This window comes from Anopheles stephensi, chromosome 3 (assembly GCF_013141755.1).
Source record: "Anopheles stephensi strain Indian chromosome 3, UCI_ANSTEP_V1.0, whole genome shotgun sequence".
NCBI classification, from domain to species: Eukaryota; Metazoa; Arthropoda; class Insecta; order Diptera; family Culicidae; genus Anopheles; species Anopheles stephensi.
In genome coordinates, this window is record NC_050203.1 from 8,081,248 (window position 1) to 8,105,675 (window position 24,428).

At 49.5% G+C, this 24,428-nt stretch overlaps 5 protein-coding genes across 7 annotated transcripts in view; 3 read left to right on the top strand and 2 right to left on the bottom strand.

Moving 5' to 3' along the window:
- Window positions 1-11,967, top strand: part of LOC118510504 (heparan sulfate 2-O-sulfotransferase pipe) — a 112,434-nt gene extending 100,467 nt beyond the window's left edge. Inside the window, exons 3-5 of the mRNA XM_036052410.1 lie at window positions 7,174-7,289; window positions 10,620-11,179; window positions 11,245-11,967. Of these exons, the coding sequence (XP_035908303.1) occupies window positions 7,174-7,289; window positions 10,620-11,179; window positions 11,245-11,569 (1,001 nt within the window). The 3' untranslated portion in view covers window positions 11,570-11,967. The remainder of the gene's footprint in view (window positions 1-7,173; window positions 7,290-10,619; window positions 11,180-11,244) is intronic.
- A 36-nt stretch (window positions 11,968-12,003) lies between these two features.
- LOC118510502 (deoxynucleoside triphosphate triphosphohydrolase SAMHD1) lies at window positions 12,004-15,411 on the bottom strand. Of its 2 annotated transcripts, none has more exons than XM_036052407.1 (7): window positions 15,317-15,398; window positions 14,845-15,242; window positions 14,697-14,784; window positions 14,538-14,624; window positions 14,018-14,469; window positions 12,643-12,838; window positions 12,004-12,571 (listed from the first exon to the last, which is right to left on the bottom strand). In XM_036052407.1, exons 2-7 carry the CDS (start codon window positions 15,081-15,083, stop codon window positions 12,260-12,262), a joined length of 1,374 nt encoding a protein of 457 aa, XP_035908300.1. In that variant the 5' UTR covers window positions 15,084-15,242; window positions 15,317-15,398; the 3' UTR covers window positions 12,004-12,259. The 2 variants fall into 2 exon arrangements, with proteins under 2 accessions (XP_035908300.1, XP_035908298.1); XM_036052405.1 differs by having other exon boundaries at window positions 12,040-12,571; window positions 15,313-15,411.
- Window positions 13,035-13,990, top strand: LOC118510505 (multiple coagulation factor deficiency protein 2 homolog). Its single transcript, XM_036052411.1, has 3 exons — window positions 13,035-13,346; window positions 13,432-13,694; window positions 13,765-13,990. The coding sequence occupies exons 1-3, from the start codon at window positions 13,174-13,176 to the stop codon at window positions 13,968-13,970; spliced, it is 642 nt and encodes a 213-aa protein (XP_035908304.1). The 5' UTR covers window positions 13,035-13,173; the 3' UTR covers window positions 13,971-13,990.
- A 358-nt stretch (window positions 15,412-15,769) lies between the features above and the next one.
- On the top strand, window positions 15,770-21,141 carry LOC118510498 (tonsoku-like protein). The gene is made up of 4 exons (XM_036052398.1): window positions 15,770-15,953; window positions 16,052-19,250; window positions 19,315-19,511; window positions 19,586-21,141. The coding sequence occupies exons 1-4, from the start codon at window positions 15,935-15,937 to the stop codon at window positions 20,785-20,787; spliced, it is 4,617 nt and encodes a 1,538-aa protein (XP_035908291.1). The 5' UTR covers window positions 15,770-15,934; the 3' UTR covers window positions 20,788-21,141.
- On the bottom strand, window positions 20,872-24,389 carry LOC118510503 (divergent protein kinase domain 1B-like). 2 transcript variants are annotated; one of them, XM_036052409.1, is made up of 5 exons: window positions 22,833-24,389; window positions 22,529-22,765; window positions 22,304-22,459; window positions 21,536-22,225; window positions 20,876-21,464 (listed from the first exon to the last, which is right to left on the bottom strand). In XM_036052409.1, exons 2-5 carry the CDS (start codon window positions 22,736-22,738, stop codon window positions 21,252-21,254), a joined length of 1,269 nt encoding a protein of 422 aa, XP_035908302.1. In that variant the 5' UTR covers window positions 22,739-22,765; window positions 22,833-24,389; the 3' UTR covers window positions 20,876-21,251. The 2 variants fall into 2 exon arrangements, with proteins under 2 accessions (XP_035908301.1, XP_035908302.1); XM_036052408.1 differs by having other exon boundaries at window positions 20,872-21,464; window positions 21,536-22,459; window positions 22,833-23,351.
- Between the last annotated feature and the right edge of the window lie 39 nt (window positions 24,390-24,428).

A 24,428-nucleotide genomic window follows, 5' to 3' on the forward strand; every position in this document is an offset into this window, starting at 1 on the left:
GCTGTCGGTCGCGCGCGCACTCGCCCAGTAGCTCAGTAATTGCAAGCGCTCTGTCCCCCGGCCGGCCCATGTTGCACTTGCACATACTATCTACATATCGGTTACATCGGTTGCTCGGTTCTGTTCCACAATTTCACAGCAGAACGGTGAACCGTGATTCTCGATTGGACGGACGGGACCCAGGCTCCGGCTGTGGTTTTGTGGCCAATATGATGTATGCGCACTTGCCGCTTGCTTTGTGCGCCTGTGGTAACACGGTACTACGGTGCGGAATGAGGGGGATGCTGTAACCTGCACGATTCTTGACTACGGCAACAAAAAACCAACCATGGAATTGGAGCCATCGTGCATAATTTATTCATTAAAACTATCATAAATGATAATTATTTGCAGGCGAATATGAACAACCACAGTTACCAATACGTCGAGCTGGACAACAATTTTCGCGGCCCGCAAATAACCATAAGGCCCCGTAAAGCATCACATACATATTTACTATGGATATTGATTATTTTTGGTTAATACTCTTATTAAAAATACGTTAATATATGGAAGATAAATTAATTTAAACTTTTAAAGACTCGAACGAAGTGTTACAATCGAATTGATTTTCCTTCCTTCCTTGGCACTTCAAGCTCGAGTGGTCTTGGCCTGCCATTTCTGGCTTTCTGGGACTTAATTTTACCTATAGTAAAGTAGTCAGCCCTACGTTGGATGGGATTTGCACCCCGGTCCTGCCGTGTGAAGACCGGCGCCGCTGACCCCTGCCCCGAATTGATTTTAAGTGTCTTTATTCGGTACAGCCGTGGACATTAAAGAAAATGTTTGTACCACTAAGTTAAACATTATCCAGATGTTTAGCTCCGGTTTTCCTTTCCGAATAATGATTGGAAACAAAATGCTTTGTTAGGTTTGAATACTCAGTTGAATATTCAGTTTAATTCTATACAAGTGGAAGCAGCATGCACATCTCTGGTTCGAAGTTATCAGAGGGTTGTGTCCAGAGATATAGCCTGGTAGTTTAGCACATCACCAACAGACATTTTTTACCTTCTTTTTTAAGTATTTTCGTCTTCAATTTGTCCAGATGCCAGCTCACTGCATATAAAAAGTTCCCTTTATCTTCCCTCTGGGAGAAACCTATCTAGACCAAAATCTATCCACGATCTTCAAGGTTATAGCCCCCGAAGATCACCGAAGCATGAGATCACACGATCGTCGATCAGAAAACAACATAAAAGTGCAATTTATATTAACCGAAACCAGATGTTGTGACATGTATATCCCCTTCCATGATTTCTTTAACAACATTAATTGGTTAGCTGCCATTCGGCACATGTGTAAAAAAAGCAAGCAAACGATGGCGAAATTCACGATCGATCTTGTGTCGTGCGTCGTGATCATCCGCCTGCTGCTGCTCTCAATTTCGTCAGTTAAAGGCAAACACACCAGGAAGAAATCCCCGTACGACCCATACCCATGTGTGGCCCCGTGCCGGTGAAACCGATTGAACTGTCCAACAGTGTAATGTTGGGCACGTTTTGGACATGGCACGAACGATCGATTCGCGCACACGCTCCGAACGGGGTCGAGAAGGGCCAAATTAGAATGGTTGGGCTTTCCCTTTCTAATTTTCTACACGGTTTCGATAGGCTGTGGAGTGTGGACGATCGTGTCTACAAGAAACGAAGTTAAGGTCCTAGATTTTTGAATAGTTTTTATCCCAAACACATTTAATGTCTCCCAATAAAACCCTAAATACCAACCTTCCGGTGAAATTGTTTGCATGACCCTCTCTCGCTCTCTATCTTCCTCCATGCTCGATCTCTATCAACAAAAAACATGATAAACATGATTTCCCACTGACCCATACGACCGGATACACGACACCGGTGTACGGTTCGGTTCTTCTTGCTGATGATTGAACGGTGCCTTGGGTAGTTCGATTTTTCTCCCCGCAAAACAGCCAAAAATCAACAAACAAACGAAGTGCCGAACGATTGATCTGAATGCCATCCTCACACAGGAGAACCCTTTACCAGAACACCAATGTCCTTCCAATCTTGCACGCGTACTTGCGCATCCGCATACACACGTAAGCTCCTCAAAAGACAACACGGCTCTGCTCGTTCGTTCCGAATACAGAGAATAGCGCCTCGGCCATCCTCTGCAAGTAGGCTGTATGGATAGATGGCTACCACGAAAGTCCCAACTCACTGGACGATGAATGTGTGTGTGTGTGTTGGTGATGAGCAAATAATAATATTTTGCTACCGAATTAAAACCCCCATTCGGTACGGAGACATCATCATCGATTGGGACACTACTTCATCTCGAGCCACGTGTCCACCCGCTAAGCCGTCCCGTGTTTCGCACACGTTGGCCGTTCCTTGGCACAAGGACCGAAAACAGTTTGACGGCCGATCGATTCGTCCGATCGATAGAAATGAATAAATTATGCCCCGTTGTTTGTTGACCCACCAACTCCAGGGTGCAGACGTTTAAGCGTTCGAACGAAAGGGTTTCGCCGTTCGCGCTCACACATCATTTGAAAGTATGATGAGAATGAAAATCCCGACCAACCGACCAACCAAACGCGCGACGTTGACATTGCCCTTTTACCCCGTTTTTGTGAGTGTGCGGAGTTCCGGGTCGGAGGACGCCGAGCTTTCAGCGTCAAGGTATCAGCCTGTCAGCGGGATCGGCCTGCCAAGGCTCGGGTTCACTGGAAATGGAGGATTAAACTACTGTTATCATACATTTACATTTAATGGATCCACTGCCAAACAGCAGACGGCGCCCGGCCGATTTCGGGTAAGAAAATCGGGGAGTGGCCAGGCTTAGCTGGTAAAAATGAAACTTTAATGACGTGTTGAGTGCGTTAAGCTTGATGATTGTACCGAATGGAGGAAATCGTGTATCCTCAATGTCTAGGTGGAAGACATCTGCCATCGCACTGTCCGAAATTGATTTAAAGCTTCCCTTAATCTGGTCAACGAAGATTTTTTTAACTTCGTTCCCCCCGGAAAATCACAATCCATCATGGAAAATGGCCACCGAATCTACCGAGATACAAAAGGGTCACCGAAACAAATTGGGGAGTCATCTGGTTGTTGGTTAACCTCGCTCTCTTTCCAGCTCCATACGAATTCCGATAGCTGAAGCGCTTTCATCCGGCAGCTAATCGATCCCAATCATTGCGTCCTATGTGTGTGTGTGTGTGACTCGATTCCCACACATGACACAGTCGCTTTATTCCGTATCCTGACAAGAAGGAATGCCAATTCTAATTGCTCTTTGCTCTTTAAACGATTTAACTCCGGCAGTACGACCGATGCTTCTGCCGAGCGCCGGGTTGGCCACATCGGTACGTGCCCTAGCAGTTGGACCAGCAGTAGCCTCCACTCATTTATGTACCTAGAATTGATAATTAATTCGTACTTCGGTAGCGCATGCAGACAATGGGAATCTGCTTCCGAACTACGGGAAAACGACACTGTCTGTGTGCTGCCAAAGGGGGAACGTCCGGAACGAACGTATCGAACCGGTTGGAAATGAATGATTGTTCCTAGCGATGTTGAGGATGGAGTGGCGTGATGATACTGGAACTTACATAGCTCACAGTTTAAAATGCGCCTATGTGTTCCAACTCACGTAGAAGTGGGATTGGATTTGCTCACCTTCAGCAATGAATAGCAACGAGCTCGACCGTGGCAGTAGTGACGATGATGGAGCATTGAAGATCTTTTAGCAATTCATGACCAGAGACGAAAAAGTGTCCCAAAGTAAATGTGATGTCCTATCAACAATGCATCACTGATTATTACAGAGTGCAAGATATTCATCCACCAAACAAAAAAAGGGTAGGCCTACCAGAATTAGCCGAGCCATTCGGACCATTAGGACCCGGATGTCTTGCATGTACACTCTTTCCACATCACCCGGATGTGCAACGATTTCTCGCACCTTGAAATAATAATCACTCCAACCAGTTCCGATACTCCGAAGTGCCGAATAAATGTCCTCAATGAAGCCCAATTGGGATTGCTAGCGGGGAATTGATAGTGATCATAAATGTGGCTACAAGCTACAGCGCCCTTTACTTGGTCTCCCACACTCGACCTTGCGCGTTAATGGAACCAGCCCCAAAACACACCTTGCCGATCTTGGTGGGGCACGCTAAATTTATGACATTACATCCGGGCTGGGGACCAATCCGGCTGCTGGACCGACTGCCTTACGGAAATGCGAAAATTCTGAACCACAGCTTCCACAAAGCTGCCAGGGTCAGCGACAAACCCGGCGCCCAGCACGACGACGAAACAATGGACGGAAATTAAATTTTACGAGCCCATGCATAAACGGACTGACGGTGTACGGTGCGGCCGTTTCCGAGATTTGTGAAACAGTTTTTCGGCGAACCGATCGGTTCACCGGTTCCGGAACTGGGAAACATTTGCCCCTGGAGGGCCGAGAGTTGAATGTCGAGCGGCGCGTGATACAGCAAACCCTTTCGGACGGGATTTTGGTACGATTGTTTCGAAAGCGTCCTTCGGCCGTGTGCTGGATGTTGCAATTGTACCGAGATGTAATTGCTTTTTATCGATTCTAGGAATCCGCGCAAAGGGAAGAATGTGGAGATGTTTGAAGGAACTGCTTTTTTTTTTGGGGGGGCTTACGTCAGAGTTGCGTGTTCTTCAAATTCTGCTTCGGTTGGTCCAAGTGTTGATAGTTAAGTTTAGAAGTAAATACTTTGGAGACTTTGATCCTCTCTTGTTCGCCTTCTCACTCGAAGTGTCTGAGGTTCAATGTCGGCCTCTTTCATGTAGGTTGAGCTCTGCGTTATGAAAGGGCCCTCAGATCAACTCCCCAAGGCTCCATACAGCGCATACAATGTATCCATTTTAAAGTAGCTAAAATATATTCATTCCTAGGGGTATTATTTATCCCCATCGCTTCACTCAACCTCCCCGAAGTATCCCTTCCGCTTTCCCAAACAAACGCAGTGCCCATTCTTTTAGATCCCGCTCTCCAATAAACCCGAGCAAGAATTATCCTTCGGTTGTCCACAATTATCTCTTCTACGCTTCACGCCAACCCCAACACGCATTTAACGCGCGAGACCTGCTGCGGGAAAAACTCGGCTAGAGTAAACTGGTCGGCGAGAATACACCCCCGGGAAAAACGCACACACAAACACATAGACCCACCATGACAACACCGACGAGACGGGAGGGAACGCACCCGAGTGGGTAACTTTATCGGTATCATCCCACCCCTATCGGTCCTTCCCGTTTGCACCGCTTGGGAGGCCACCGCAACGATGGATGAAAAATTATAATGAACTTGACTGACACGGCCTGGGAAAAACTGTTGAACTGGTAAACAGTGCTAACGAACCGTGAATAAGCGAGCATAAATGTTGCGTTTACGTTGCATCGAGTGGCTGCTGTCAGTCGGTCGGTCGGTCGATCTGTCGCAGGCACAGCTTTCACACCCCATCCCCCTGCTTCCGGAAGTTCCGGGCTGGATCGCCACCACCGATGCATTGTCAATTTCAGGCACTGGTCGGAACCATGTACTGCGGTCAAATATACGTCACATCGCACAAACCAGCCAGCTTCTGTGTGAGGTCGCACGCTACAGTGAGTTTCGGAGGTGGGCAAGGCAAGGCAAGGGTTGTTGATCGATGCGAGACTTCACCAGGGATGTAAGGACGCATCGTCAGGGTTGCGAACGCTCGGAGGCTTACACCAAAGGGAGTTGCAAAAAAGCGGGTCAACAAACGATGAAAGCTCGACGATTACGCTGGACTGGAAGACTCAGAGTTACTAGTAGGGAACCACCACAAAAAAGGGGCATGACTCTCCTTCCTGCTCTGTGTCCTCCAATGTCCTGAGCCACCCTATAAAACAAAGCAAGCCTTATTTTGAGCTGAAGTTAAGGATAGTTCTATAAAACTGTTTTGGGATTATTTATAGGACCAGCGCCGAGAGAGCGTAGAGTGTTCTACAAGATTTCTTCCAAATTTATGACCACCTTTCTCGAGTGTGTTCCCAACCTTCTGAGCTGGAAAAAGGGGTTTGGAAAAGTGTTTACCCATAAAAAAGCGGATGCATTAAGTCAAGTGAAAGCGCACCCGTGGACGACGATTTTCCACGAGGGTCAGTTTGAAAAAGTTCGCGCTCGGTTGGGCACGCAAAGGACACAACATCACCGTAATGAGCAACGTTTATTTTGTCACGAACTTTAACCAAGTCTACGGGCCAACCGGTCGGTATCGTCTTCGATTCCGTGCACTCGCTTCTGTGCCATCTTTCAACAAAAAAAAAACAGAAGGAAGAACCACACCACATCAAGTAGTAAACTGTCTCCGGGCAATGTATTTTCCTTTAGCTTGGAACTGGGAGGAATGGATCATCACGCAAAAAACCCAACGCTCCCCGGACAAGTATTATTACGGTGCAGTTTTACGAGCACTGAAACTTTACTGATCTTCTGCCCCTGTGACGATGGGGACGATCGTCTTCAGGTTCGGAGCAGCACAGACCGGGGGGGGGGGGGGGGAGGGGGGGGGCGACAGGTTAAGAACCGACGTTCTTAGTAGTTAAAGAATTTTATTTTCCCCCGCTGTCCTACTTACTTTGGTTTCATCCACAAGGACTACACCGTAAAACTTTGCCTTGAAGTCTTGAGACGTCCTGCCGGCAAAATTAGGCTGTAACAGCCGGTCAGATTGGTGGAAAATATGCTACAAAAACTGTGGCCAACTGCACCCAACCTTCTGGTGCGTCTTGAACAGCCGCAAAGCATCTTCCCATTCGACCTATTCGATTATTGCTAGTGCCATGGCCTGTTCGGTAGCGCCTCAGATGCCCTCCCCTCCTTGAGCGAATGTCAGGAACTCACCACCTCACCAGCCACACCGACAAAGCAAATGACGAATGAAATTGATGCAATCATAATTGATACCACAAAACGGAACATACGAGTAGCTCGGCCCCATAACGCCACTAACGAGCAAGAAGAAAGCAGCCGACCCATCCGGAAAACGGATACTAATTGCTTCCTTCCGGGGGTTCTTGTGTGTCCGGCTTCTGTTCTCGCTCCGTGCTAACCTTTCTCCCTTTCTGAAATCGGTTTGTTTTTTTTTTTTGTTTCTGTCCATTGCAGCTTCGGCCGGAGCTAACCAAAGCCACCATCCGGATGTGAACAACCACCGCCAACACCACCACGAGCTGATTGGCAATCTGCATCATACGTACAACTATCTCAAGAGCACCGGACAGGTAAGCCGGGGGATTTTTAAATTTGAACTTTTGGTGGGCTCTTGCAGGGATGGCCTCCGGTCAACAGCAACAACAAAAAATAGTGGCCGGAAGTAAAAAGGCTATTCAAACACTCAGACCTCACAACCAGTTAATCAAACATCAATCATCATGCTGGCTGAGGCCGGTCTAGCTCCCCCCGACTATTCTGCATCGGCATCTGAGGCTAGGAAGATAAAAGACAGCAAAAAAATCTTAATTTAGATTTCTTTTTTCCGCCACTCAGATATACAATCATAATTGAAGAAGGATTTGGAAACACTGGTATTTGAATCGGGTGGTATTTGGTGGACCTCATCCCATCCAGGAAGAACGCCTTAACGATCTTTGCACGTACTAGCGCCACCATCACGGTTAAAGGATGATTGCAGATGTCGGCCGCCAGAAGGGAAAGGACGGGTCACAGGACTCACACACACACCCTGGCGGACGAAGGGACAAAATTTATTATAACGCTTTCCAACATCCGCTCGGTGCGCGTAGTTGCAGTTTCGTGTTTGCAAAATACGCCACCTTCTATTTGTGTTTGTGTCCCTACACACACACACACACACACACACAAACTCTTCTGCAAGGATTCTCCCCCCAAAATGTCGGACGAAGGATGGAGCATTTATCTTCGCAAGATGTTGTACCATTTACATACACGAGCAGCGTGTGCTGGCTTCTTGCATAATGTCACCAGCGGCTAGATGCGCGAGCCAAATGTCCACCGCCGCACCGTGGAAGCAGACAATAAATGCATCTTGGCGGTGGTGTGGGCCTTCGCCTCTGCACGGACCACCGTAGGGGAAAAAGACAAAAAAATGGCTGGAGATCGTTTAGCGAGCGGCGCTTACAGCACAATTTTTCTTCGGATCGGGTCCTTCCTTTTGGCAAGCGATTTTGACATGTGCAGCCATAATTTAACCGTTTTATGGGAGTGTTCCCGGTGCCAGACACTCCACCAAAATGCGCTCACATGGTTCTGTGTTGTCTCTCGGTTGGAAAGCTACTCGCGCGATTCCTTACGCCCCCGGAAGTGGGTCATCGAAAAAGTGTGGGCAATTTTCTTCCAATTTTTGCGACGGGCGAACATCCATTCATTCGCGGCCGCTGTGCCTTCTGCATGTGTGTGCAGGCCGGTACCAGGTGCTAACAATCGTGTCCTTCCAACCGATGTTTCCTTTTGCGCGACTATCGGTGGAGGCAATGGAGGTAGAAGGTCCTCCAACTGTAATGTGCATTAAAAAAGATGAAAATTTGGGACTCATGTGCCTTGGAGAAAGAGAGAGAGAGAGAGAGAGAGAGAGAGAGAGAGAGAGAGAGAGAGCGAGAGTGGGGACACTTTATCACTGCAAATGGATAGTGAATCATCCAATTCTGGGGGGGAAGGAATCCGGCAGAGACAAACAGCATCGCGGAAACGAATCGAAAGCACAACACGTTGACTTCTGCACCTAAGTGGGAGTCATAAGCACGTTTTTGGGGGGGAGATCACACACGTGACCTATATGCGATGCTGCTGTTACCTTCTGTTACAAGCATCGATTTCTCTTAACGTCCGTACGACATAAATTGCGATGGTAAAAAGTAACTTGGTATGAAATGAATGCAGTCGTCTGCCAATCCGTTATCCCGGCCGTTTTGGCGGACGCATCAGCGCCATCACTCCATCTCAATTTGGGCCTACCACGCCTCCTCTGTCCGTGTGGACGGCCTAAAAGGACTTTACGGGCTGGGTCGTCCGGTGTTATTCTCATGACGTGACCAGCCCACCGGGGCCTGGTGAGTCTAATGCACGCATCAGTGGCTCCTCCATTGTCCTTCCACACGTAAGGGGCCAAACATCCTTCTGAGCATCTTCCTCTCGAACGCGGCTGAGAGGGCTTCGTCAGTTTTATACAGAGTCCATGTCTCAGAGGCGTATATGAGTACTGGGACTATAAATGTTCTGTACAGTCCCACCTTCGTCCGTCGCGACAGGTATTTAGAGTGGAGAAGTTTCCTCAGGCTGTAGTATGACCGGTTGGCAGCCAGCACCCATGCGCATAACTCAACATCAATGTTGCTGTCGGTGCTGACTTACAAGCCTGGTAAGCTTGGCCAGGATTCCAAAAGAGCTCATTGCGTCGTACAGTTTTACCCTGGCTATACTGTCATAGGCGGCTTTAGAAGAAGGGAGAAGATCTTGTAGTCGGTATGCAACACCGTAATACAACACCCTGTAAGTGCTGCACTCTAGCCTATCTCCCTCGGAACGGGCTTTAAGAGAACTCGGGACATTTATCGAGGAGTCCAATGTCCTAGGGCTCAAGGCTTCATTCCTTGATAGGAGGCAGAAGAAGCTAGGCTTCCTGCTAGTCATCGCCAGCCAGCTTGTAATATAGAACGAGACACTGTTGGCTACGACCGACGCTTCTGCACGATAATGTCCATGTTGTCCAACAACTTCCTCATTATTTGGGCGATTGCTCAGATTGTCTTGGCCACCACCAAGTATTCTGTGTTGCTTATCAGTTTCTACTGCTCTAGAACTTGACCCCTGTTCGATGGTTTCATCTAGCCTATCTTGGCCGGTAGATACGGCAAAGATTGGTTGTGAAATCGGCCATGTTAGAATCAAATCAACTATTAACCAGGTCAAACTGTATCCGTAAACTACAGGTTTCCAACTCTGGCGATAGCTAAAAAGCTTCTCGTGTTAATGATAATCTACCACCATTTGAACGAGTTGAGAACCGAAGCTCATCAGTAGCGGAATCACCAGACACCGGTCACTTTCTTCGCCTACTGACCTACTCAAACCGGAGGAACCTTCCCAAAACATCTAACGCTTTCGTTTTCAAGTACATAATCATCATCGTCTGATGCGCGCGACCCAACCATCATAAACCGCGGTGTGATGGAGGAGATGAGGGCGTTAAATTTTATGTAAATCTACTGTTTTGCTTTCCTGGGCCGCCGATTCCACCTTTCCGATTCCGCAACAATTCTTACCGCACACTATGCGATTGTGTTGCTGGGCATGCGACAATAGGGAGCCCGCCGATCCGTTTGCCATTTCTCTTTGGCGCTTGCCTCATAAATATTCATACATTCTCCGGTCAGGCTTCGATGAATTATAAACCTGGCACGAACATATTGAAACCTCACACACACACACACACACACACACACACACACACACACACACACACACACACACACACACACACACACACACACACACACACACACACACACACACACACACTCGGACAGCAGCGTTGGCGCCAAAAACTACAGCTTGTTCTTCTTCCACCCCGCTAGATGCAGACCCTGAAAGCGACCGAGCTGAACAACACACGCCGGGCCGAGATCCCCATTATCTTCTTCAACCGGGTGCCGAAGGTGGGCAGCCAAACGTTCATGGAGCTGCTGCGCCGATTGGCCGTCCGCAACGATTACACCTTCCACCGGGATGTAGTACAGCGGCTGGAGGTGATCCGATTGGCACCCGAGCGTCAGCAGGAACTGGCCGAAATGGTGATGGATCTACCGGTGCCGTCCGTGTACGTCAAGCACGTCTGCTACACCAACTTCACTCGGTTCGGGCTGCCGATGCCGATCTACGTTAATATGGTGCGCGATCCGGTTGAGCGTATCATCAGCTGGTACTACTACGTTCGCGCTCCCTGGTACTACGTCGAGCGGAAGCAAGCATTCCCCGATCTACCGCTGCCCGATCCGCGCTGGCTTAAGAAGGACTTCGAGACGTGCGTCCTGCAGGGCGATCCGGAGTGCACCTACTCGCAGAATGCCGTCCACGAGGGCATCGGCGATCATCGTCGACAGACGCTCTTTTTCTGTGGACACGGTGAAGAGTGCCTGTAAGTATTCGCCTCATCGAGTAGCAGCTCAGCAAGGTAGCTAATGCCTCTCTCGTCCTTTACAGCCCTTTCAACAGTGCCGGTGCGCTGGAACGGGCCAAGTATGCCGTCGAAAGCCAGTACGCGGTGGTGGGCGTACTCGAGGACCTCAACACCACGCTGACCGTGCTGGAGAAGTACGTGCCGCGGTTCTTTACCGGTGCCAGCTCGGTCTACTTCAACGAGGTGAACGTGCTGCAGAAGATCAACAAGAACAGCTTCAAGCCACCGGTCAGCGAGGAGATTAAGGATCTCGTTCGGCGAAACTTCACAAAGGAGATCGAATTCTACCAGTTCTGCAAGCAGCGACTGTACAAGCAGTATCTCGCGACGCAGCTACCCCTCAACTAATGTGTTCCTTTCGACATGCCGTGTTTGTCGCAATTCATCATCAAGCGAGCGGACCTTAGTATGATAAGGAAAAGCAGGAAAACCCTCACCACCCAACAAACCCCAACACACACACACACACACACACACTTACATTCCCACATCATTATTTATGTATAAACTATTCATCTAGCAAGTAGGATCAAGCAAGGAGCAAGTGTTGAGTCCCCGGTTGGCGCTAACTGTAGCCGTCCGGCGGTGCATTGTTTTGTGTTGTACGAGAAGACGAGAAAATGTGTAAAATAAATATTAAACGTAAAATGTTATCAAACCTAAAATGTCTCCCGTCCTCACGAGCGCACCGGTTTGAACCTGTTTCGGAAGAAAGAACTTCAACGTTTTATGGATAAATTTAAATAAAGAAAACACACACACAAAAAAACGGTTCAACGTAGTTGAGTTTTAAAAACTTTCCAAATAAGAAAACGATCTTTAATATAACTCTTTTAGCTTTGTATTTTTGGTTTGTATTCACACTGCACGCTAAAACGAAAGTAGTGATGTTACTTAAATTGCATTGAAATTCAACATACGCGTAGCTCACAACTACAGGGCCAAAAAGGGAACACAATAACAGCCTCTTGCATATTATGATGTAGTGAGGTGAGTGAAGAAACAAAAAATAAATTAAAAAGAAAAAATAACGAACGACTAGCTACCCGCGGTCGTCGTTTCGTTTCGTAGGTTCGTAAAGTGCTGCTTGGCCTCGCTTTGGCCATCCGGATCGGTGCTGGTACAGTAGAGGATATACTCCCTTATCTCGTCGGCCGTCTCGAACGTGGTTACGGCACGGTTGTTTAGGTTCCTTGCTTCCTCCAGGGAAACAATTTCGATACCGTCACCGCCGGTACCGGGTTTGTAGAAGGTAACGTTAAAGCTAGCGAACCATTGGTTCGATGATTTTATGTATCGAACCGCTTGCGTCACAATGGACTCTCCCCGTTGGCAGTTGTAATGCTTTATCTGGTGCAGTGGAAAGGATACGATTAGCGCAGATGTAATACAAAACAAAACAAAACATGCTCGTAACGTACCTCTTTTGTCATGTCAACCGGAAAGCGAGCAATCTCCGCGTACAGATCTTTGCTTTGCATACGGCCAATGATTGCTTTGGCTCGCTCGAGCCCGGGAAGACTGCTGGAGGCCAGCTCAGCAGAAATATCATCGTTTAAATACTTGAACAGCTCGGGATTGCCGTGTATCTTCGACAGTTGCTCACTTTTTCCATCGCTAACGGCAGAGACGCAAATCGGGAAGGGAAAATAAGAAGTTTAGTTTAAATATTTAAAATCGGTTAAATAAACGGTTAAAATTTAAACTCAATATGACGCTAGGAATGCAACACTGGCAACACTGCTCTGCATCAGGAATCTCCCAGGCTACTACGCATGCCCCAAGGATATTCAGGAAGCAACAATAACATAGTGCAGCTAGCCGTCAAACAATGTTCGCCAGGATGCAAACGACACTCTAGGATACGAACAGGTCCTTGCACAATTTTTTTTCTATCGGTAAACAAAGTTCTTTCCGGGAGGTATTCGACGCGGAAGGACTCGGCCGCTAGTATGAGCTTCACGTTTCGCAACAGTGTCCTGCTGCACTACATCGTCCTATGCACTACGCTTATGCACGGTCCCGTTCCAACGGTTGGTGCAAAGGGACCCCATCACCCGGGCGGTGACTTTAGCCACAAGGCTGAAAAACATCACCTGGACGACCATTTGCAACCGGAGCGGGAGTAAGTTACTGTGGCTGGAACCTTAGTCCCGCGATTCCTTAGCGGGGTCTTCCTTCCTTTTAACACCTCCAATCGTGCTTTATAGACATCTCGAAGATGACTTGAAACGTTTACCCATCGGCGAGCAAAGTCTGACGGAAATGTCGGAGGACGAGAAAAACTTTTACTACTTCAAGCTGCACGATTCGGACAACAATGATAATCTGGATGGGCTGGAAATGTTACACGCAGCTACCCATCACCATAGCAAACCTGAGGGACAGCTGCACGGTATCGAACGCGGTTCGAAGGACACGGCAGACGATCGGGGACCGTTTCTGGAGGATGAAGAATTTAATCATATCATTGGTAAGCGCACACGTGCGCAAAGTGGGTTGCCCGCAACTTTCTTCATACTTTCTTCCCTTCCACTTCCCAGAGGTTATCGATGATTTCATCGAGTTTGCCGATACGGATAAAAATGGACTGTTAAACTATCCCGAGTACATCAACGCAATCAATCTAAACGATCCCAACGGCACACCGACAACGGCGGCTACCCCGAATGAAACACACCCGCATCAGCACACAACAAGTGCGGACATTCCTACCGAAGTGTCGAATAAGAACGAAAGTGATGCTTAATAAAATCTAAGGCCAAACTAGCTCTTCCCCGCACTTCTATTACTTACCGCGCGAATCGAAAGCCCGCCCGTTCGGCTTCGTGCATCACGTCCAGCATCATCAGTTCCGCACCCAACACCTTCGGATGTTGATAGCAGCGGCGATGAAACGTTTGGCGCGCGCATGCCATTTCGTACACCAGCGGATAGTCCTCCCAGTGGTACGCGAGCTCCGAGCCCTTCCCCTGTACCGATACGACCCGTACCCGTTCGAACAGCCGGCGAAATGGTTGCGACGGTTGTATTATGCCCGGTACACCGTGAGCGTCACGCTGCAGATAATCGCACCGATCCACATCCACATCACTGGCTACGATTTGCGTCATAAACTGGCGATCGGCGGGCAGCAGTTGGGATGCGTCGCCTCGTATTAAGGCACAAATAAGATTTATCTGCTTTTCCGACACGCCTTCCATGCGGTCTAATACACGTTGCGCGAGATCAACCGAGGATCGTTCGTGCTGCAATAGGGAGGAGAATCGATTTTGGGTTGAATTTTTCAAACCTCCCCCGATCGCGCTGTGCTTACCCTCCAATGAACACCATACTCTTCGACAAATTTTTCCCACAAATGGGAGAACGGACCGTGGCCCAAATCGTGCATCACGGCAGCCAACTGGAAAGGACGACCAATTCGAAACATTTACACATCTTATATGGATAATGCATTATCCCACAACATTCTTACCATCACACACTTCCTTTCATCTTCGGTAACTGGTTTGTCCAGCATCTTGTTCACCTCGTCCAGCAGACATCCGGCAAGGTAACATGCTCTGCAAAAATGGTTGAGCGTTTTAAGGTTTGAACATTTTAGCTTTCGTACACAAACTTACCCCAAACAGTGGTCGTATCTGGTGTGTACGGCCGCTTCAAATACTGCGTTCGATACGCCAAGCTGCTTCAAATGCTTTAGCCGCATAAATTCGGCCGTTTGCACAACGGTTCGTACGTACGCTGGTAAGCGAAACGTACCGTAAACGGCATCGTGCACCGTTAGCTCATCTGCATCGTCCGCCTTCGATAACGGAATAATTACACCGATACTGCAACACCGTATGCCAACGCGTTCCATTTCGAAGATCAGCTTTTATCAGACTCAGACGGTCGGTTGGTTCGTTTTCGATAGCTTATCTGCTCTGCTTTCCGTTTGCCACGGAACTGGTCCGCTCGTCTTACCAGATGAGGCGTAATTTACAACGAAATTCTGACGCTGCACGACGTCCCATCGTTGCTGGAGCAACCAAACAATCGAAAAGCCATTAAGCACCAGCCACACACCAGCCTGTTTCGTTGAACAATACCAACGGTCCCTTCAGCCCTTTCAGCACCGTAGCCCAAAATCACGAGGCTAGCAGCACAAGCAGCCCATTCGTTTTACCGAGAAATGTCATCTGAAAGGGAAAGTGTAAATAAATATTACGCCCGCACACACACACACGCACGTGCCGCAGCACGCAGTTAATTGTCAAATAAAGTAAACATAGGCCATGGTCGTATGCGATTGCCTATGGATTGCCAAATGCCGGAGCCGTTTCAAGTGGTTTGGAGCGCAATTAACGACACAATGTAGCTGTGATGGTGGTTGAACAGCACTTAAATCATTTATTTATACTTTCCATTTCAGACTGCCTTTTTTATTCTTAAAAAAATAATGTAAACAATCCGACCAAAAACTGACAGCACATCGTCACACAGGGGATCCATTCGTGTGGGCTCACTTCACGCACAACTTTTCTGCGCGCTTACTTTTGACGTTTCTTCGAATGGAACAGACAATTGGTTTGTGATTCGGTTTCGCGCTACACCGCTTTCCTGTTCGTACATGTATCTTTTTAATACGTAAACTAAACGTTCCTTTATTAAGTGTAGCAGCAGCAATAGATAGTTGAATCCGTGACCCGTAAGTGTTCAAAGTTAGCAGCGATGGATTACAACGAGCAGAGTAAGTTTATTATCCCCCACGATCGCCCGTGATCGTTTACAAAGCGCTGTCAGGATTTCGTCCCCAATTGTTTATGCATTCGTTTTGTTTGCTTTTAGAATTGATTAAAAAGAAAACAAAGTACGCCCACGACAGCAATTATGCGGCGTTGGGCGAAACGTGTATGCTGTTGGGCGCATTTTACCAGGACCGGGAAGAGCATCGGCGTGCCTTGAACGAGTACAAACTCGCGGCTCAAGCGTACGAAAAGCTAAACAAGCGGATGGATCGAGGCCTTGCGTTCCGGATGGCGGGAGAGATGCATGCCGCGCTAGGGCAGTTCAAGGAATCGCTGCACAATGTGCAAGCGTATATGCGCGCAGCCCAGCGGGAAGGCAACACAAAGGATTTGCAGGAAGCACACACCACGCTCGGGCGCGTGTATCTGCAACGTGCCGAATCCTACCAACGGCAAGGCAAAACGGTCGAAGCGGAGGAGGATTTAGCCGAAGCGGAAAAAGCGTTTCGTACGGCACTTTCCATCTGTGATGAGCTGAAACGAACGCTGCCCAAAAACGAACTGTCCAACATGATGGCCCGCGCTTACCTGAACCTCGGCATAACGTTCGACTCACAGAACCAACGGGGCCCGGCGAAGGAAAACATGGAACGAGCCATCCAGCTTGCGAAAGAGTCCGATCTGTTTGATCTGCTCTACACATGCTATAACGCGATGGCACTCTCCTGCTCGCGGTGGGAAGAAACGGACGAGCCGGGTGAATGTGGACAAACGTTACGACTGCTGAACCTTAGCCTGGAGGTAGCGTCAAGGCTTACGAATCGTGCCTCGAAAATGTGTCAAACGTTGATGCTGATGGCCACGTTCTTTCTGAAGATGGACGACTTTCAAAGCGCGCGGCAAACGTTGAAGCGGGCGTACCGGCTGAAGACACCCGTGGCGGCCGATGCAAAAAGGATTGAGCTGAAGCTGAAAGTGCTTGTCGCCATGTGCCGCATGGAGGACGAGCTGATAACGACCGATGCGACCAATTTTGCCCGCCGCAAGGCGCTGTACGAGCGCATGGGAGACGGTGCTTGTAAGCTGCGCAACTTTGGCAAGGCGATCGAATACTACAAGCTTATGTTGCAAAATGCCGAGTCGCTTGGTGAAACCGATCGTCTGCTCATACCTTGCTACGTGAGCCTGTACCAAACGTACATCGACAATCGGCAGTACGAGCAGGCACTCGAGTACCTTTGGAAGGAGCATGCAATCATTAGCAATGAGCCCAGGGAAGCATACGACACGCTGATGAAGATTGGCAGGCTGTACGAACGCCAGCAGAAGTCATTCTTCGAAATGCAGAGCATCTATCTGCAGGCGAAAGAAGAGGCGAAGAAGCTGAATTCAATCGACCTGCAGCGAGCGGCCGTGCAGCGGGCGGTCAAGATATTGCGCTCCAACTGCATGGACATGATGGCGGACCGGATGGAGAGCGATGCGGTGACCGAAGGTATAACGCTTGCGGATGGTCGGTCGGTGGAACCCGACAGTGAGGAGTGGCCGGAGGCAAACCAATCATTGGATCTGGCCGATTATGAGGCGGAGGTGGACGAAGAAGAACCGGACCACGACACACCGAACGTCGGGGATGAGATCGATCTCGAGGTTGACCTTTCGGATGATTGCGATGCAGATCCGGCCCTAACCATTGGCGAAGACCTTAACAATTCTTCCACAGCGGAAACGTCACGTGCCAGGAAGCGTGGCAAACGGTTCGCCGTGCGTCGCAATAAGAAGGGTGAAACGCAGCTCCACCAGGCGGTCATCTCGGGGAATCAAGCGTTAGCCGAGCAGCTGCTTCAGCTGGGCCACCCGGTAAACGAGCGTGACTATGCCGGATGGCTTCCGCTGCACGAAGCCTGCATCCACGGGTACCCGGAAATCGTCACGCTGCTGCTTAACCGTGGAGCGCACATAAACGATAAGGGTGGTACGAGCTGCGAGGGAATCACACCCCTGCACGATGCCTGCCGGAATGGGCACTTGGACGTGATCGAGGTCCTGTTGGATCGGGGTGCAAACGCGACACAGCGTAACGATTGCGGCGAGACGGCCCTTAGCATGCTGGACGGGTGGTACGAAAAGCTTAGGGTCCCGCTAACGCCCTCCGAGGTGAGCCAGTATGAACAAATTCGGCAGCGGCTGGTAACACAGCTCGATGTGGCCGCTATACCCACATCACCAGCGAAAACTGCATCACAAAAGTCGGCTACCAACAGTTCTGCCGAAAAGCAAGTATTCCGGCGACATTTGTCCAACAGAAACTTGGAACCCACAGTCTCCTCCTTGTCATCACCTGTTGCACCGCGATCGGCAGCAGCAAACACGACACCTGTACGGCACCGCAACGTTTTATACGATGACGATGATAACGATCGATCGGGCAGTCCGGAATACTCGCCAGTGAAGGACGATAGAGGTTACGAAAGCAGAAAAAGGCGCAAGTCTACCTCGTCCGGAGTAGCTGAGTATCTGAGCGTGATGAAATCGTTTCGTAAAAATGTTCACTTGGATGGTGCATCGCCCAAGCCTGCTTCTTCCTCCCAGAAGAGGCGCCAAACGTACCGATTTGTCGATGAGGACGAAAGTGAGACGAAAAAGGACGATCGTTGGTTGGTCGACGATCTGAAACCGACGGCAAAGAAAAGTCGTGTCAGTTGCGACTTTCTAGTGGCATCGCGTGCAGGTGGATTGGAAAGAAGTAAGTCTTCCTCTTGCTTAACAGACACACCTACCAACGATCAGCCAGCTAAGGGCAGGCGTGTCGAACTTTCCACCCTTATCGATTCGGACGATGAAAATCCTTTTGCGATGCAAGTGGATAGCGATAACCGTTCGCAGCAGGATGGTGGCGTGGGAAGCGCTTTCAGTGTGATCATGAGCAATTCGGCGCGAAGCTTTCGCAGAACACAATCCCGACGGAAGTCGAGCGAATCGCGATCGTTCTCGTTCAGTGGCGGCCGACGATCCTCAACCAGTCAGTCATCTCTACTCGATGCTGGCTTCGAGCGCGTTGCTAGCCCTACGCCGGCAGAAGAACAGGAAAATTGCATCCCCGAGCAGGTCCCATCACCGGCTAAATCATCGCCCGTATCCTTCACGCCACCTGCAGTACCGCCCGTGCGGCAGAAACTCACTGTTAGGGTGATCCTCGACGAGAGCGAAACGTACACGGTGCATTGCGACGAGAAGCTGATTGCTTCGACCCAAACGGTTGCCTGGTTACGGAATGCGGTTGCTACGCAGTACATGATGTGAGTGGCGGGCGTGCTTGTCGTTTGCTAAACACACTGTAATTTATTCGCTTTTCTTCGACAGGAAGCACGGTAAACGTCCAGCGATTCAACTGAGTCCGACGGAAGGCTTGGACACGTGGGACGACTCCGATACGGTCCAAACGCTGCAAAATCATAACTCCTCCGGTGGAACCACCATCGTCCGAGGCAAAGTGAGCGATTGGGAACATATCGATTTGGGACAGTTTTACGACGAGTACTGCCAGCAACATGAGCTTGGTAAGCTTCTTTGCCCCAGGGTATTTGCCTCACAGCATTAAAACTGTTCTACCTTTGCTCAATCGTTTTTGTAGAAACCAATACCGGCTTTCGAACCCAGCTCATAATGATGGACCGAACCACAGCGATCGTGCTGAAGCCCGATTTTGCCTACAGCTTTCGTTCCGTGTCCATGCCACCGCACCACATACTGTCCATCGTGCTTATGGTGGGCTTTTTTCAGCAGGACTGGCTGAAACACTTGGAACTTTCGATGAACCGCATCACGGACAAGGATGTTGCCACGCTTGTCCGCTATCTGCCAGCCTGTCGGCAGCTTCGCACGCTACGGTTGCAAATGAATCTACTCACCAAAGAAGCGGTTGAGATGCTTTGCTTCGGTTGCACCAACCGGACGGATACGATCGTCGGTGTGGATGAAGCAGCAGCAGCAGCAGCACGCAACTCAACACCACTTGGCGGTGGTTTGCTAACCGAGCTAGACCTCAGCAACAACCCGCTGAAGGATGAGGCACTCGTGCCGCTCAGCCGGCTGTGTAGCAATTTACCCTGTCTGCAGGTGTTGCGTCTCTGCTCGACGGACATAACGCACCTGCCCGACGGCATTGACGTCAAACGCATGCAAACGCTAGACGTTGCAGAAAATCCGCTCACAGACCGTTCGGTCAGGCGGCTGTTGCAGCAGCTGGGCGAAGGTGCGATGCGTGAGGCACACTTTAAATCGCTTCCCGTTTACTGTAGCAGCTTTAAGCCGGTACTGTGGCAAACGCTTTCCCATCAACCGATCGCCAGTTTGCAGATGCTCAATCTGGTCAACTGTCGGCTGTCGGACGAGGAGCTGGAAGCTTCACTGCTGCCCGGCATCGCGCGTAACTGTCCCTCGTTGACAAAGCTGGATTTGTCGCTGAATGTTCAGCTCACGAAACGCTCCTTTCTGGCCGTGTTAAAAAGCTGCGCCGGGGCGGTGTTTGCACTGCAGGAAATACGCTTCGAGCATGACGTACAGCTGTGGAACGATATGGAAACGTCCGAGTCGGCGGAGCAATTGCTCGAGGCAATCGCGTACAGCCCCAGCGTGACCTATCCCAGGCAGATAGTGACCATTCTGCCCGCGTACGGGTATAGTTCGGAACGGTACGGGAAGCTGCTAGCCGTAATCGGGCAGCTGTGGCATGCGCTGTGGCCATCGGGTCAGGCGTACACAAGACGGCACGCCGACAGCTTACAGGTAACGCTTGGCGTTGATCCAATCAACAGATCTGCTAGCAAGGATTAGGATTCGTTCGAACCGATGAAAATGATACTGTTAAAAACATTTGACTATAATTTTAAATAAGTACAAAACACCCACACACACACATTCATACATAGAAAAAAACCTATATTGAGATATCTTTTCAAAGCGATGAACAATTCCGAACGTTTGATGCTTTGTCCAAATACTGTCGTGTTGTGAGTTACTTCGCTCTCTACCCTTCCGTTATGGCCGCGGTTAAATAAGCATTGAAAATCGTTAATAATATCTTACGCAAAAGGGCTTTTGCGGTACCGTGGCTGCGTTCTGAAACCGTGGACCACATCTTGGGTCACTCATTCGTGTAATAAAACCACCATCGTAATGCACCGCCGACGCCTTGATTATCACTGCAATTGACTACGGATTCTATGGAGAATTGTCTGTCTTTCGAAACTCTCCTGGTCCCGGGATGGCGGGAAGGGAGGCGCAAGGCTGCCGAACTATTAGGAGTAAAGCGACGAGGCAAGCTGTTCGTAGATCCCGGTCAGCTCGTTGTACAGCTGCTTCTTAAGCATCCTCGATGCACCCCACGGACGGGCATCATCCACGTCCGATCTGCTCACCGGCTGCGCACAGCGATCCAGAATGCGAAGCAACCGGGCGGGACTTTTCTCCGTCACCAGTATGCCCGGTTCGGTGGCAGTGCCTCGAAATATCTAGCCGGAAGGTAAGTTAAGTCGGAGGCGCCAGAGCTCATCCTATACTAACTTCAATTCAATCTACTTACCTTTTCGCAGACAATCTGAAGATTGTTGTTCAGCAAACCGGCCGTACACTGGCGGCTGGTGGTGTTGCACCGACTGCGACAATCGTGGTAGCTACAATCGGCATCGGCCGCACACCAACGCCCATCCGACAGCTGCCGATCGATGGACGCTTCCGTACTGATGTACCGCAAATCGTGATACTTCATCCGGCTGTCACTGATACCGAATCCGGCCAACAGTACCGCACACATCTGGAACCGGTTCTGGGCCATCTCGTCCAGGTAGTCCAGTATCAGCACCGCCACCTTCAGATGGTAGCGCCACTTGGACAGATCGATGTGGTTGGTAAAGTGGTACCGACGCTCGTCGAACTCCACCGTGTCGAGCAGCTCGGTAATGAACAGATCGCCGCACGTACCGTACACCTGCGGGAAGATCTCCTTCTCCTCGTACAGCCGGCTCAACAGGTACTCGTTGTTCTGGATCAGGTTCCAGCTGTTGCGCATGCTGGCCCGAAACAGAATGTGATTGTTTTTGTTCTTCAACTTCAGCAAGCTAGCTAGCTTGTCGAACGGTAGCTGAAGATTGTACCGCAGCTCGACGTACCGTCGCACAATGCCCACGTACTCCGCTTCCGTTGGAAAGTGTTCCTCCTGACGGTGGCTATCGATCCAGGACAGCTTCTCGTAGCTTGCGTCCGGAACGGCGTGCTGCTTGTGTGTGGAGGGGAAAAAAAGATAAAGGTAAGTGCGATTAGAGTGTGTCCCTAGTTGGCCGGACGCCATTACCTTAACCACCACAAACTGTTGGGCTTTGCGTGCCAGAAAGCGGTTCGGATTGAAGGTTTGTGGGGCCGGTGGACAGTGGAACTCCGATATGGTATCACCGGCACACAGCTCCGGACACATGTAGCCCGTGATTTCGTTCGTGTAATACTGATTGCACTGGAATGTGTGGTGGAATTAGATATAGGCCCCCCGTCCATCAATGGCCAGGTTTGGTCGGCAACTTACTATTTTCGATATCTTCCACTCAACCAGCACGTCAAAGCAGTAGTGCATACCGCTCAGAAGATAGCCCATTACGCCCAGCACCACCATTAGCAGGACCACGGCCGAAGTAAGCACACAGTACTGGCGTCGTCTCGGGGAGAAGCGAAACCTGCGGGTCATGTTCTTAAACCGGCCGTGCAATACCAGGGCACTGTTGCTGCTGATTGTCATGTTGCGCTGGTGTTGGGTTGGGTTTACCTTCGTAACAGAATCAGAACCATGTTTGACGTTAATAACTCAAAGAATCTGGATCTGGCAGTCTTACCCTTCCAAAAGAATGCTACTCCCCAGCGTCAGGATTTGAGCTTCCGGTTACCTACTAACTCCCTCCAACAAACCACAAACTCAATGGCCGCCGGTATGCTATATGATGGTTCGGGTTTGCGCGATTGATTGTTACATAAAAACAAATGTCCGCCCCGAAAATGTCACCGTCCCGTGCCGAGGGCGCAAAATTTGCGTGCGTGCGCGCCAGTCCGCGGTTCCGGATTTGTTTTCATGAGTGACGTCATATCGTGCCGAAACCGCAGGACTCCAGCGGACCGCCATTGCGCATGTGTGTGTGTCCCTCGTCGGGCAGGCGTATCTAGCGCTTTTTGTTTGTGTTATTTGTAACATCCGTAACATCCACAGTTGCAGTGGATTCCCCGTCCGTAAGGATTCATTCAACCCGAAAGCACGTGGCGTGTAGCGTCTTGCAGCAGTATCACGCACGCTCGAGCGTGGGCTGCATGTTTATATGCATTTGCACTGTTGCACAACAGTGGAATAATATTGCATCGTTCGAGGGGGGGGGGGGGGGGGGGGGGGGGGGTTTGTCAATCGGTGTCATTGGCACGGCAAAATTCGCTTTGTTTTTCTTTCAGCACAATCAACCATTCCGTCCGTGCTAGTGCAATTTCGGGCCGGTGCATTTGTTCGATAACGCAATGCACTTCCTGCCGATAAGCATGTTTTCCTCGTCGTAAGGTCATTGCACACGCAGCCAAATGTAACGAGGTCATTGCACCGGTTTATCGATCCGTCTGGAATGACCCAGTTCCCTAAGAACTGTGTGACGAAAATTCCCGACTTTGGCAGTTAATCGAACTGCTGCAATTCAGCAAATCGCAAATGCTGAACCGATCAGCTGATTAGTTCGTTATCTGTTCGATTGAAGGCGATAAACCTTTTTGTAAATGAAGCGTCTGTAAGGAATGTGATTATCAGTGGGAAAAATCAAAATTTTTATCAGCTTTCGCAGTATTAAACTTTTATGTTGATTTTAAGCAAAAATTCGAAGAAGCTGAAGAGGTTTATCAATTTTCAAAATACAAAGTTTGTCAAATTGAATTTCGTAAGTGCATTTACCCTAGAGAGAGAGAGAGAGAGAGAGAGAGAGAGAGAGAGAGAGAGAGAGAGAGAGGTGTTAAGTACACGAAATCAGCACCCAGGAGAGATGGAGAGAGCCAAACCAAAAACTACTCTCTTCTCGTTTCTCGTTGCTTCTCTTTCTCGCAGAACATCAAACGAGAGTGAAAGTATCATAAAAAGCATGCTGCAGGAAGCATGCAAGGGAAGGGACCATCGCATAGGTTCCGCTGGGAGTAGGTGCGAGTGATGCAAGTGTTTACATTTTTGCATACAATCGGTATTTGGAATCATTCTAACCTCAAGAATTGTTACGCGACTCGAGTTTTATGCTGTGCCGTTCCACATCCTACGTAGAGAGATAGCTCAGGTAGATCACTCTTGAAACTGGGTGCTGGCGAGAAGAATTTCACGACCAAATATTAACACAATGTTACAAATCCCTCCACAATTGGCAGCTCTAACGGACAGCCTCAAGAGTGGCCCCAAACTTCAAACATCTCCTCACCGG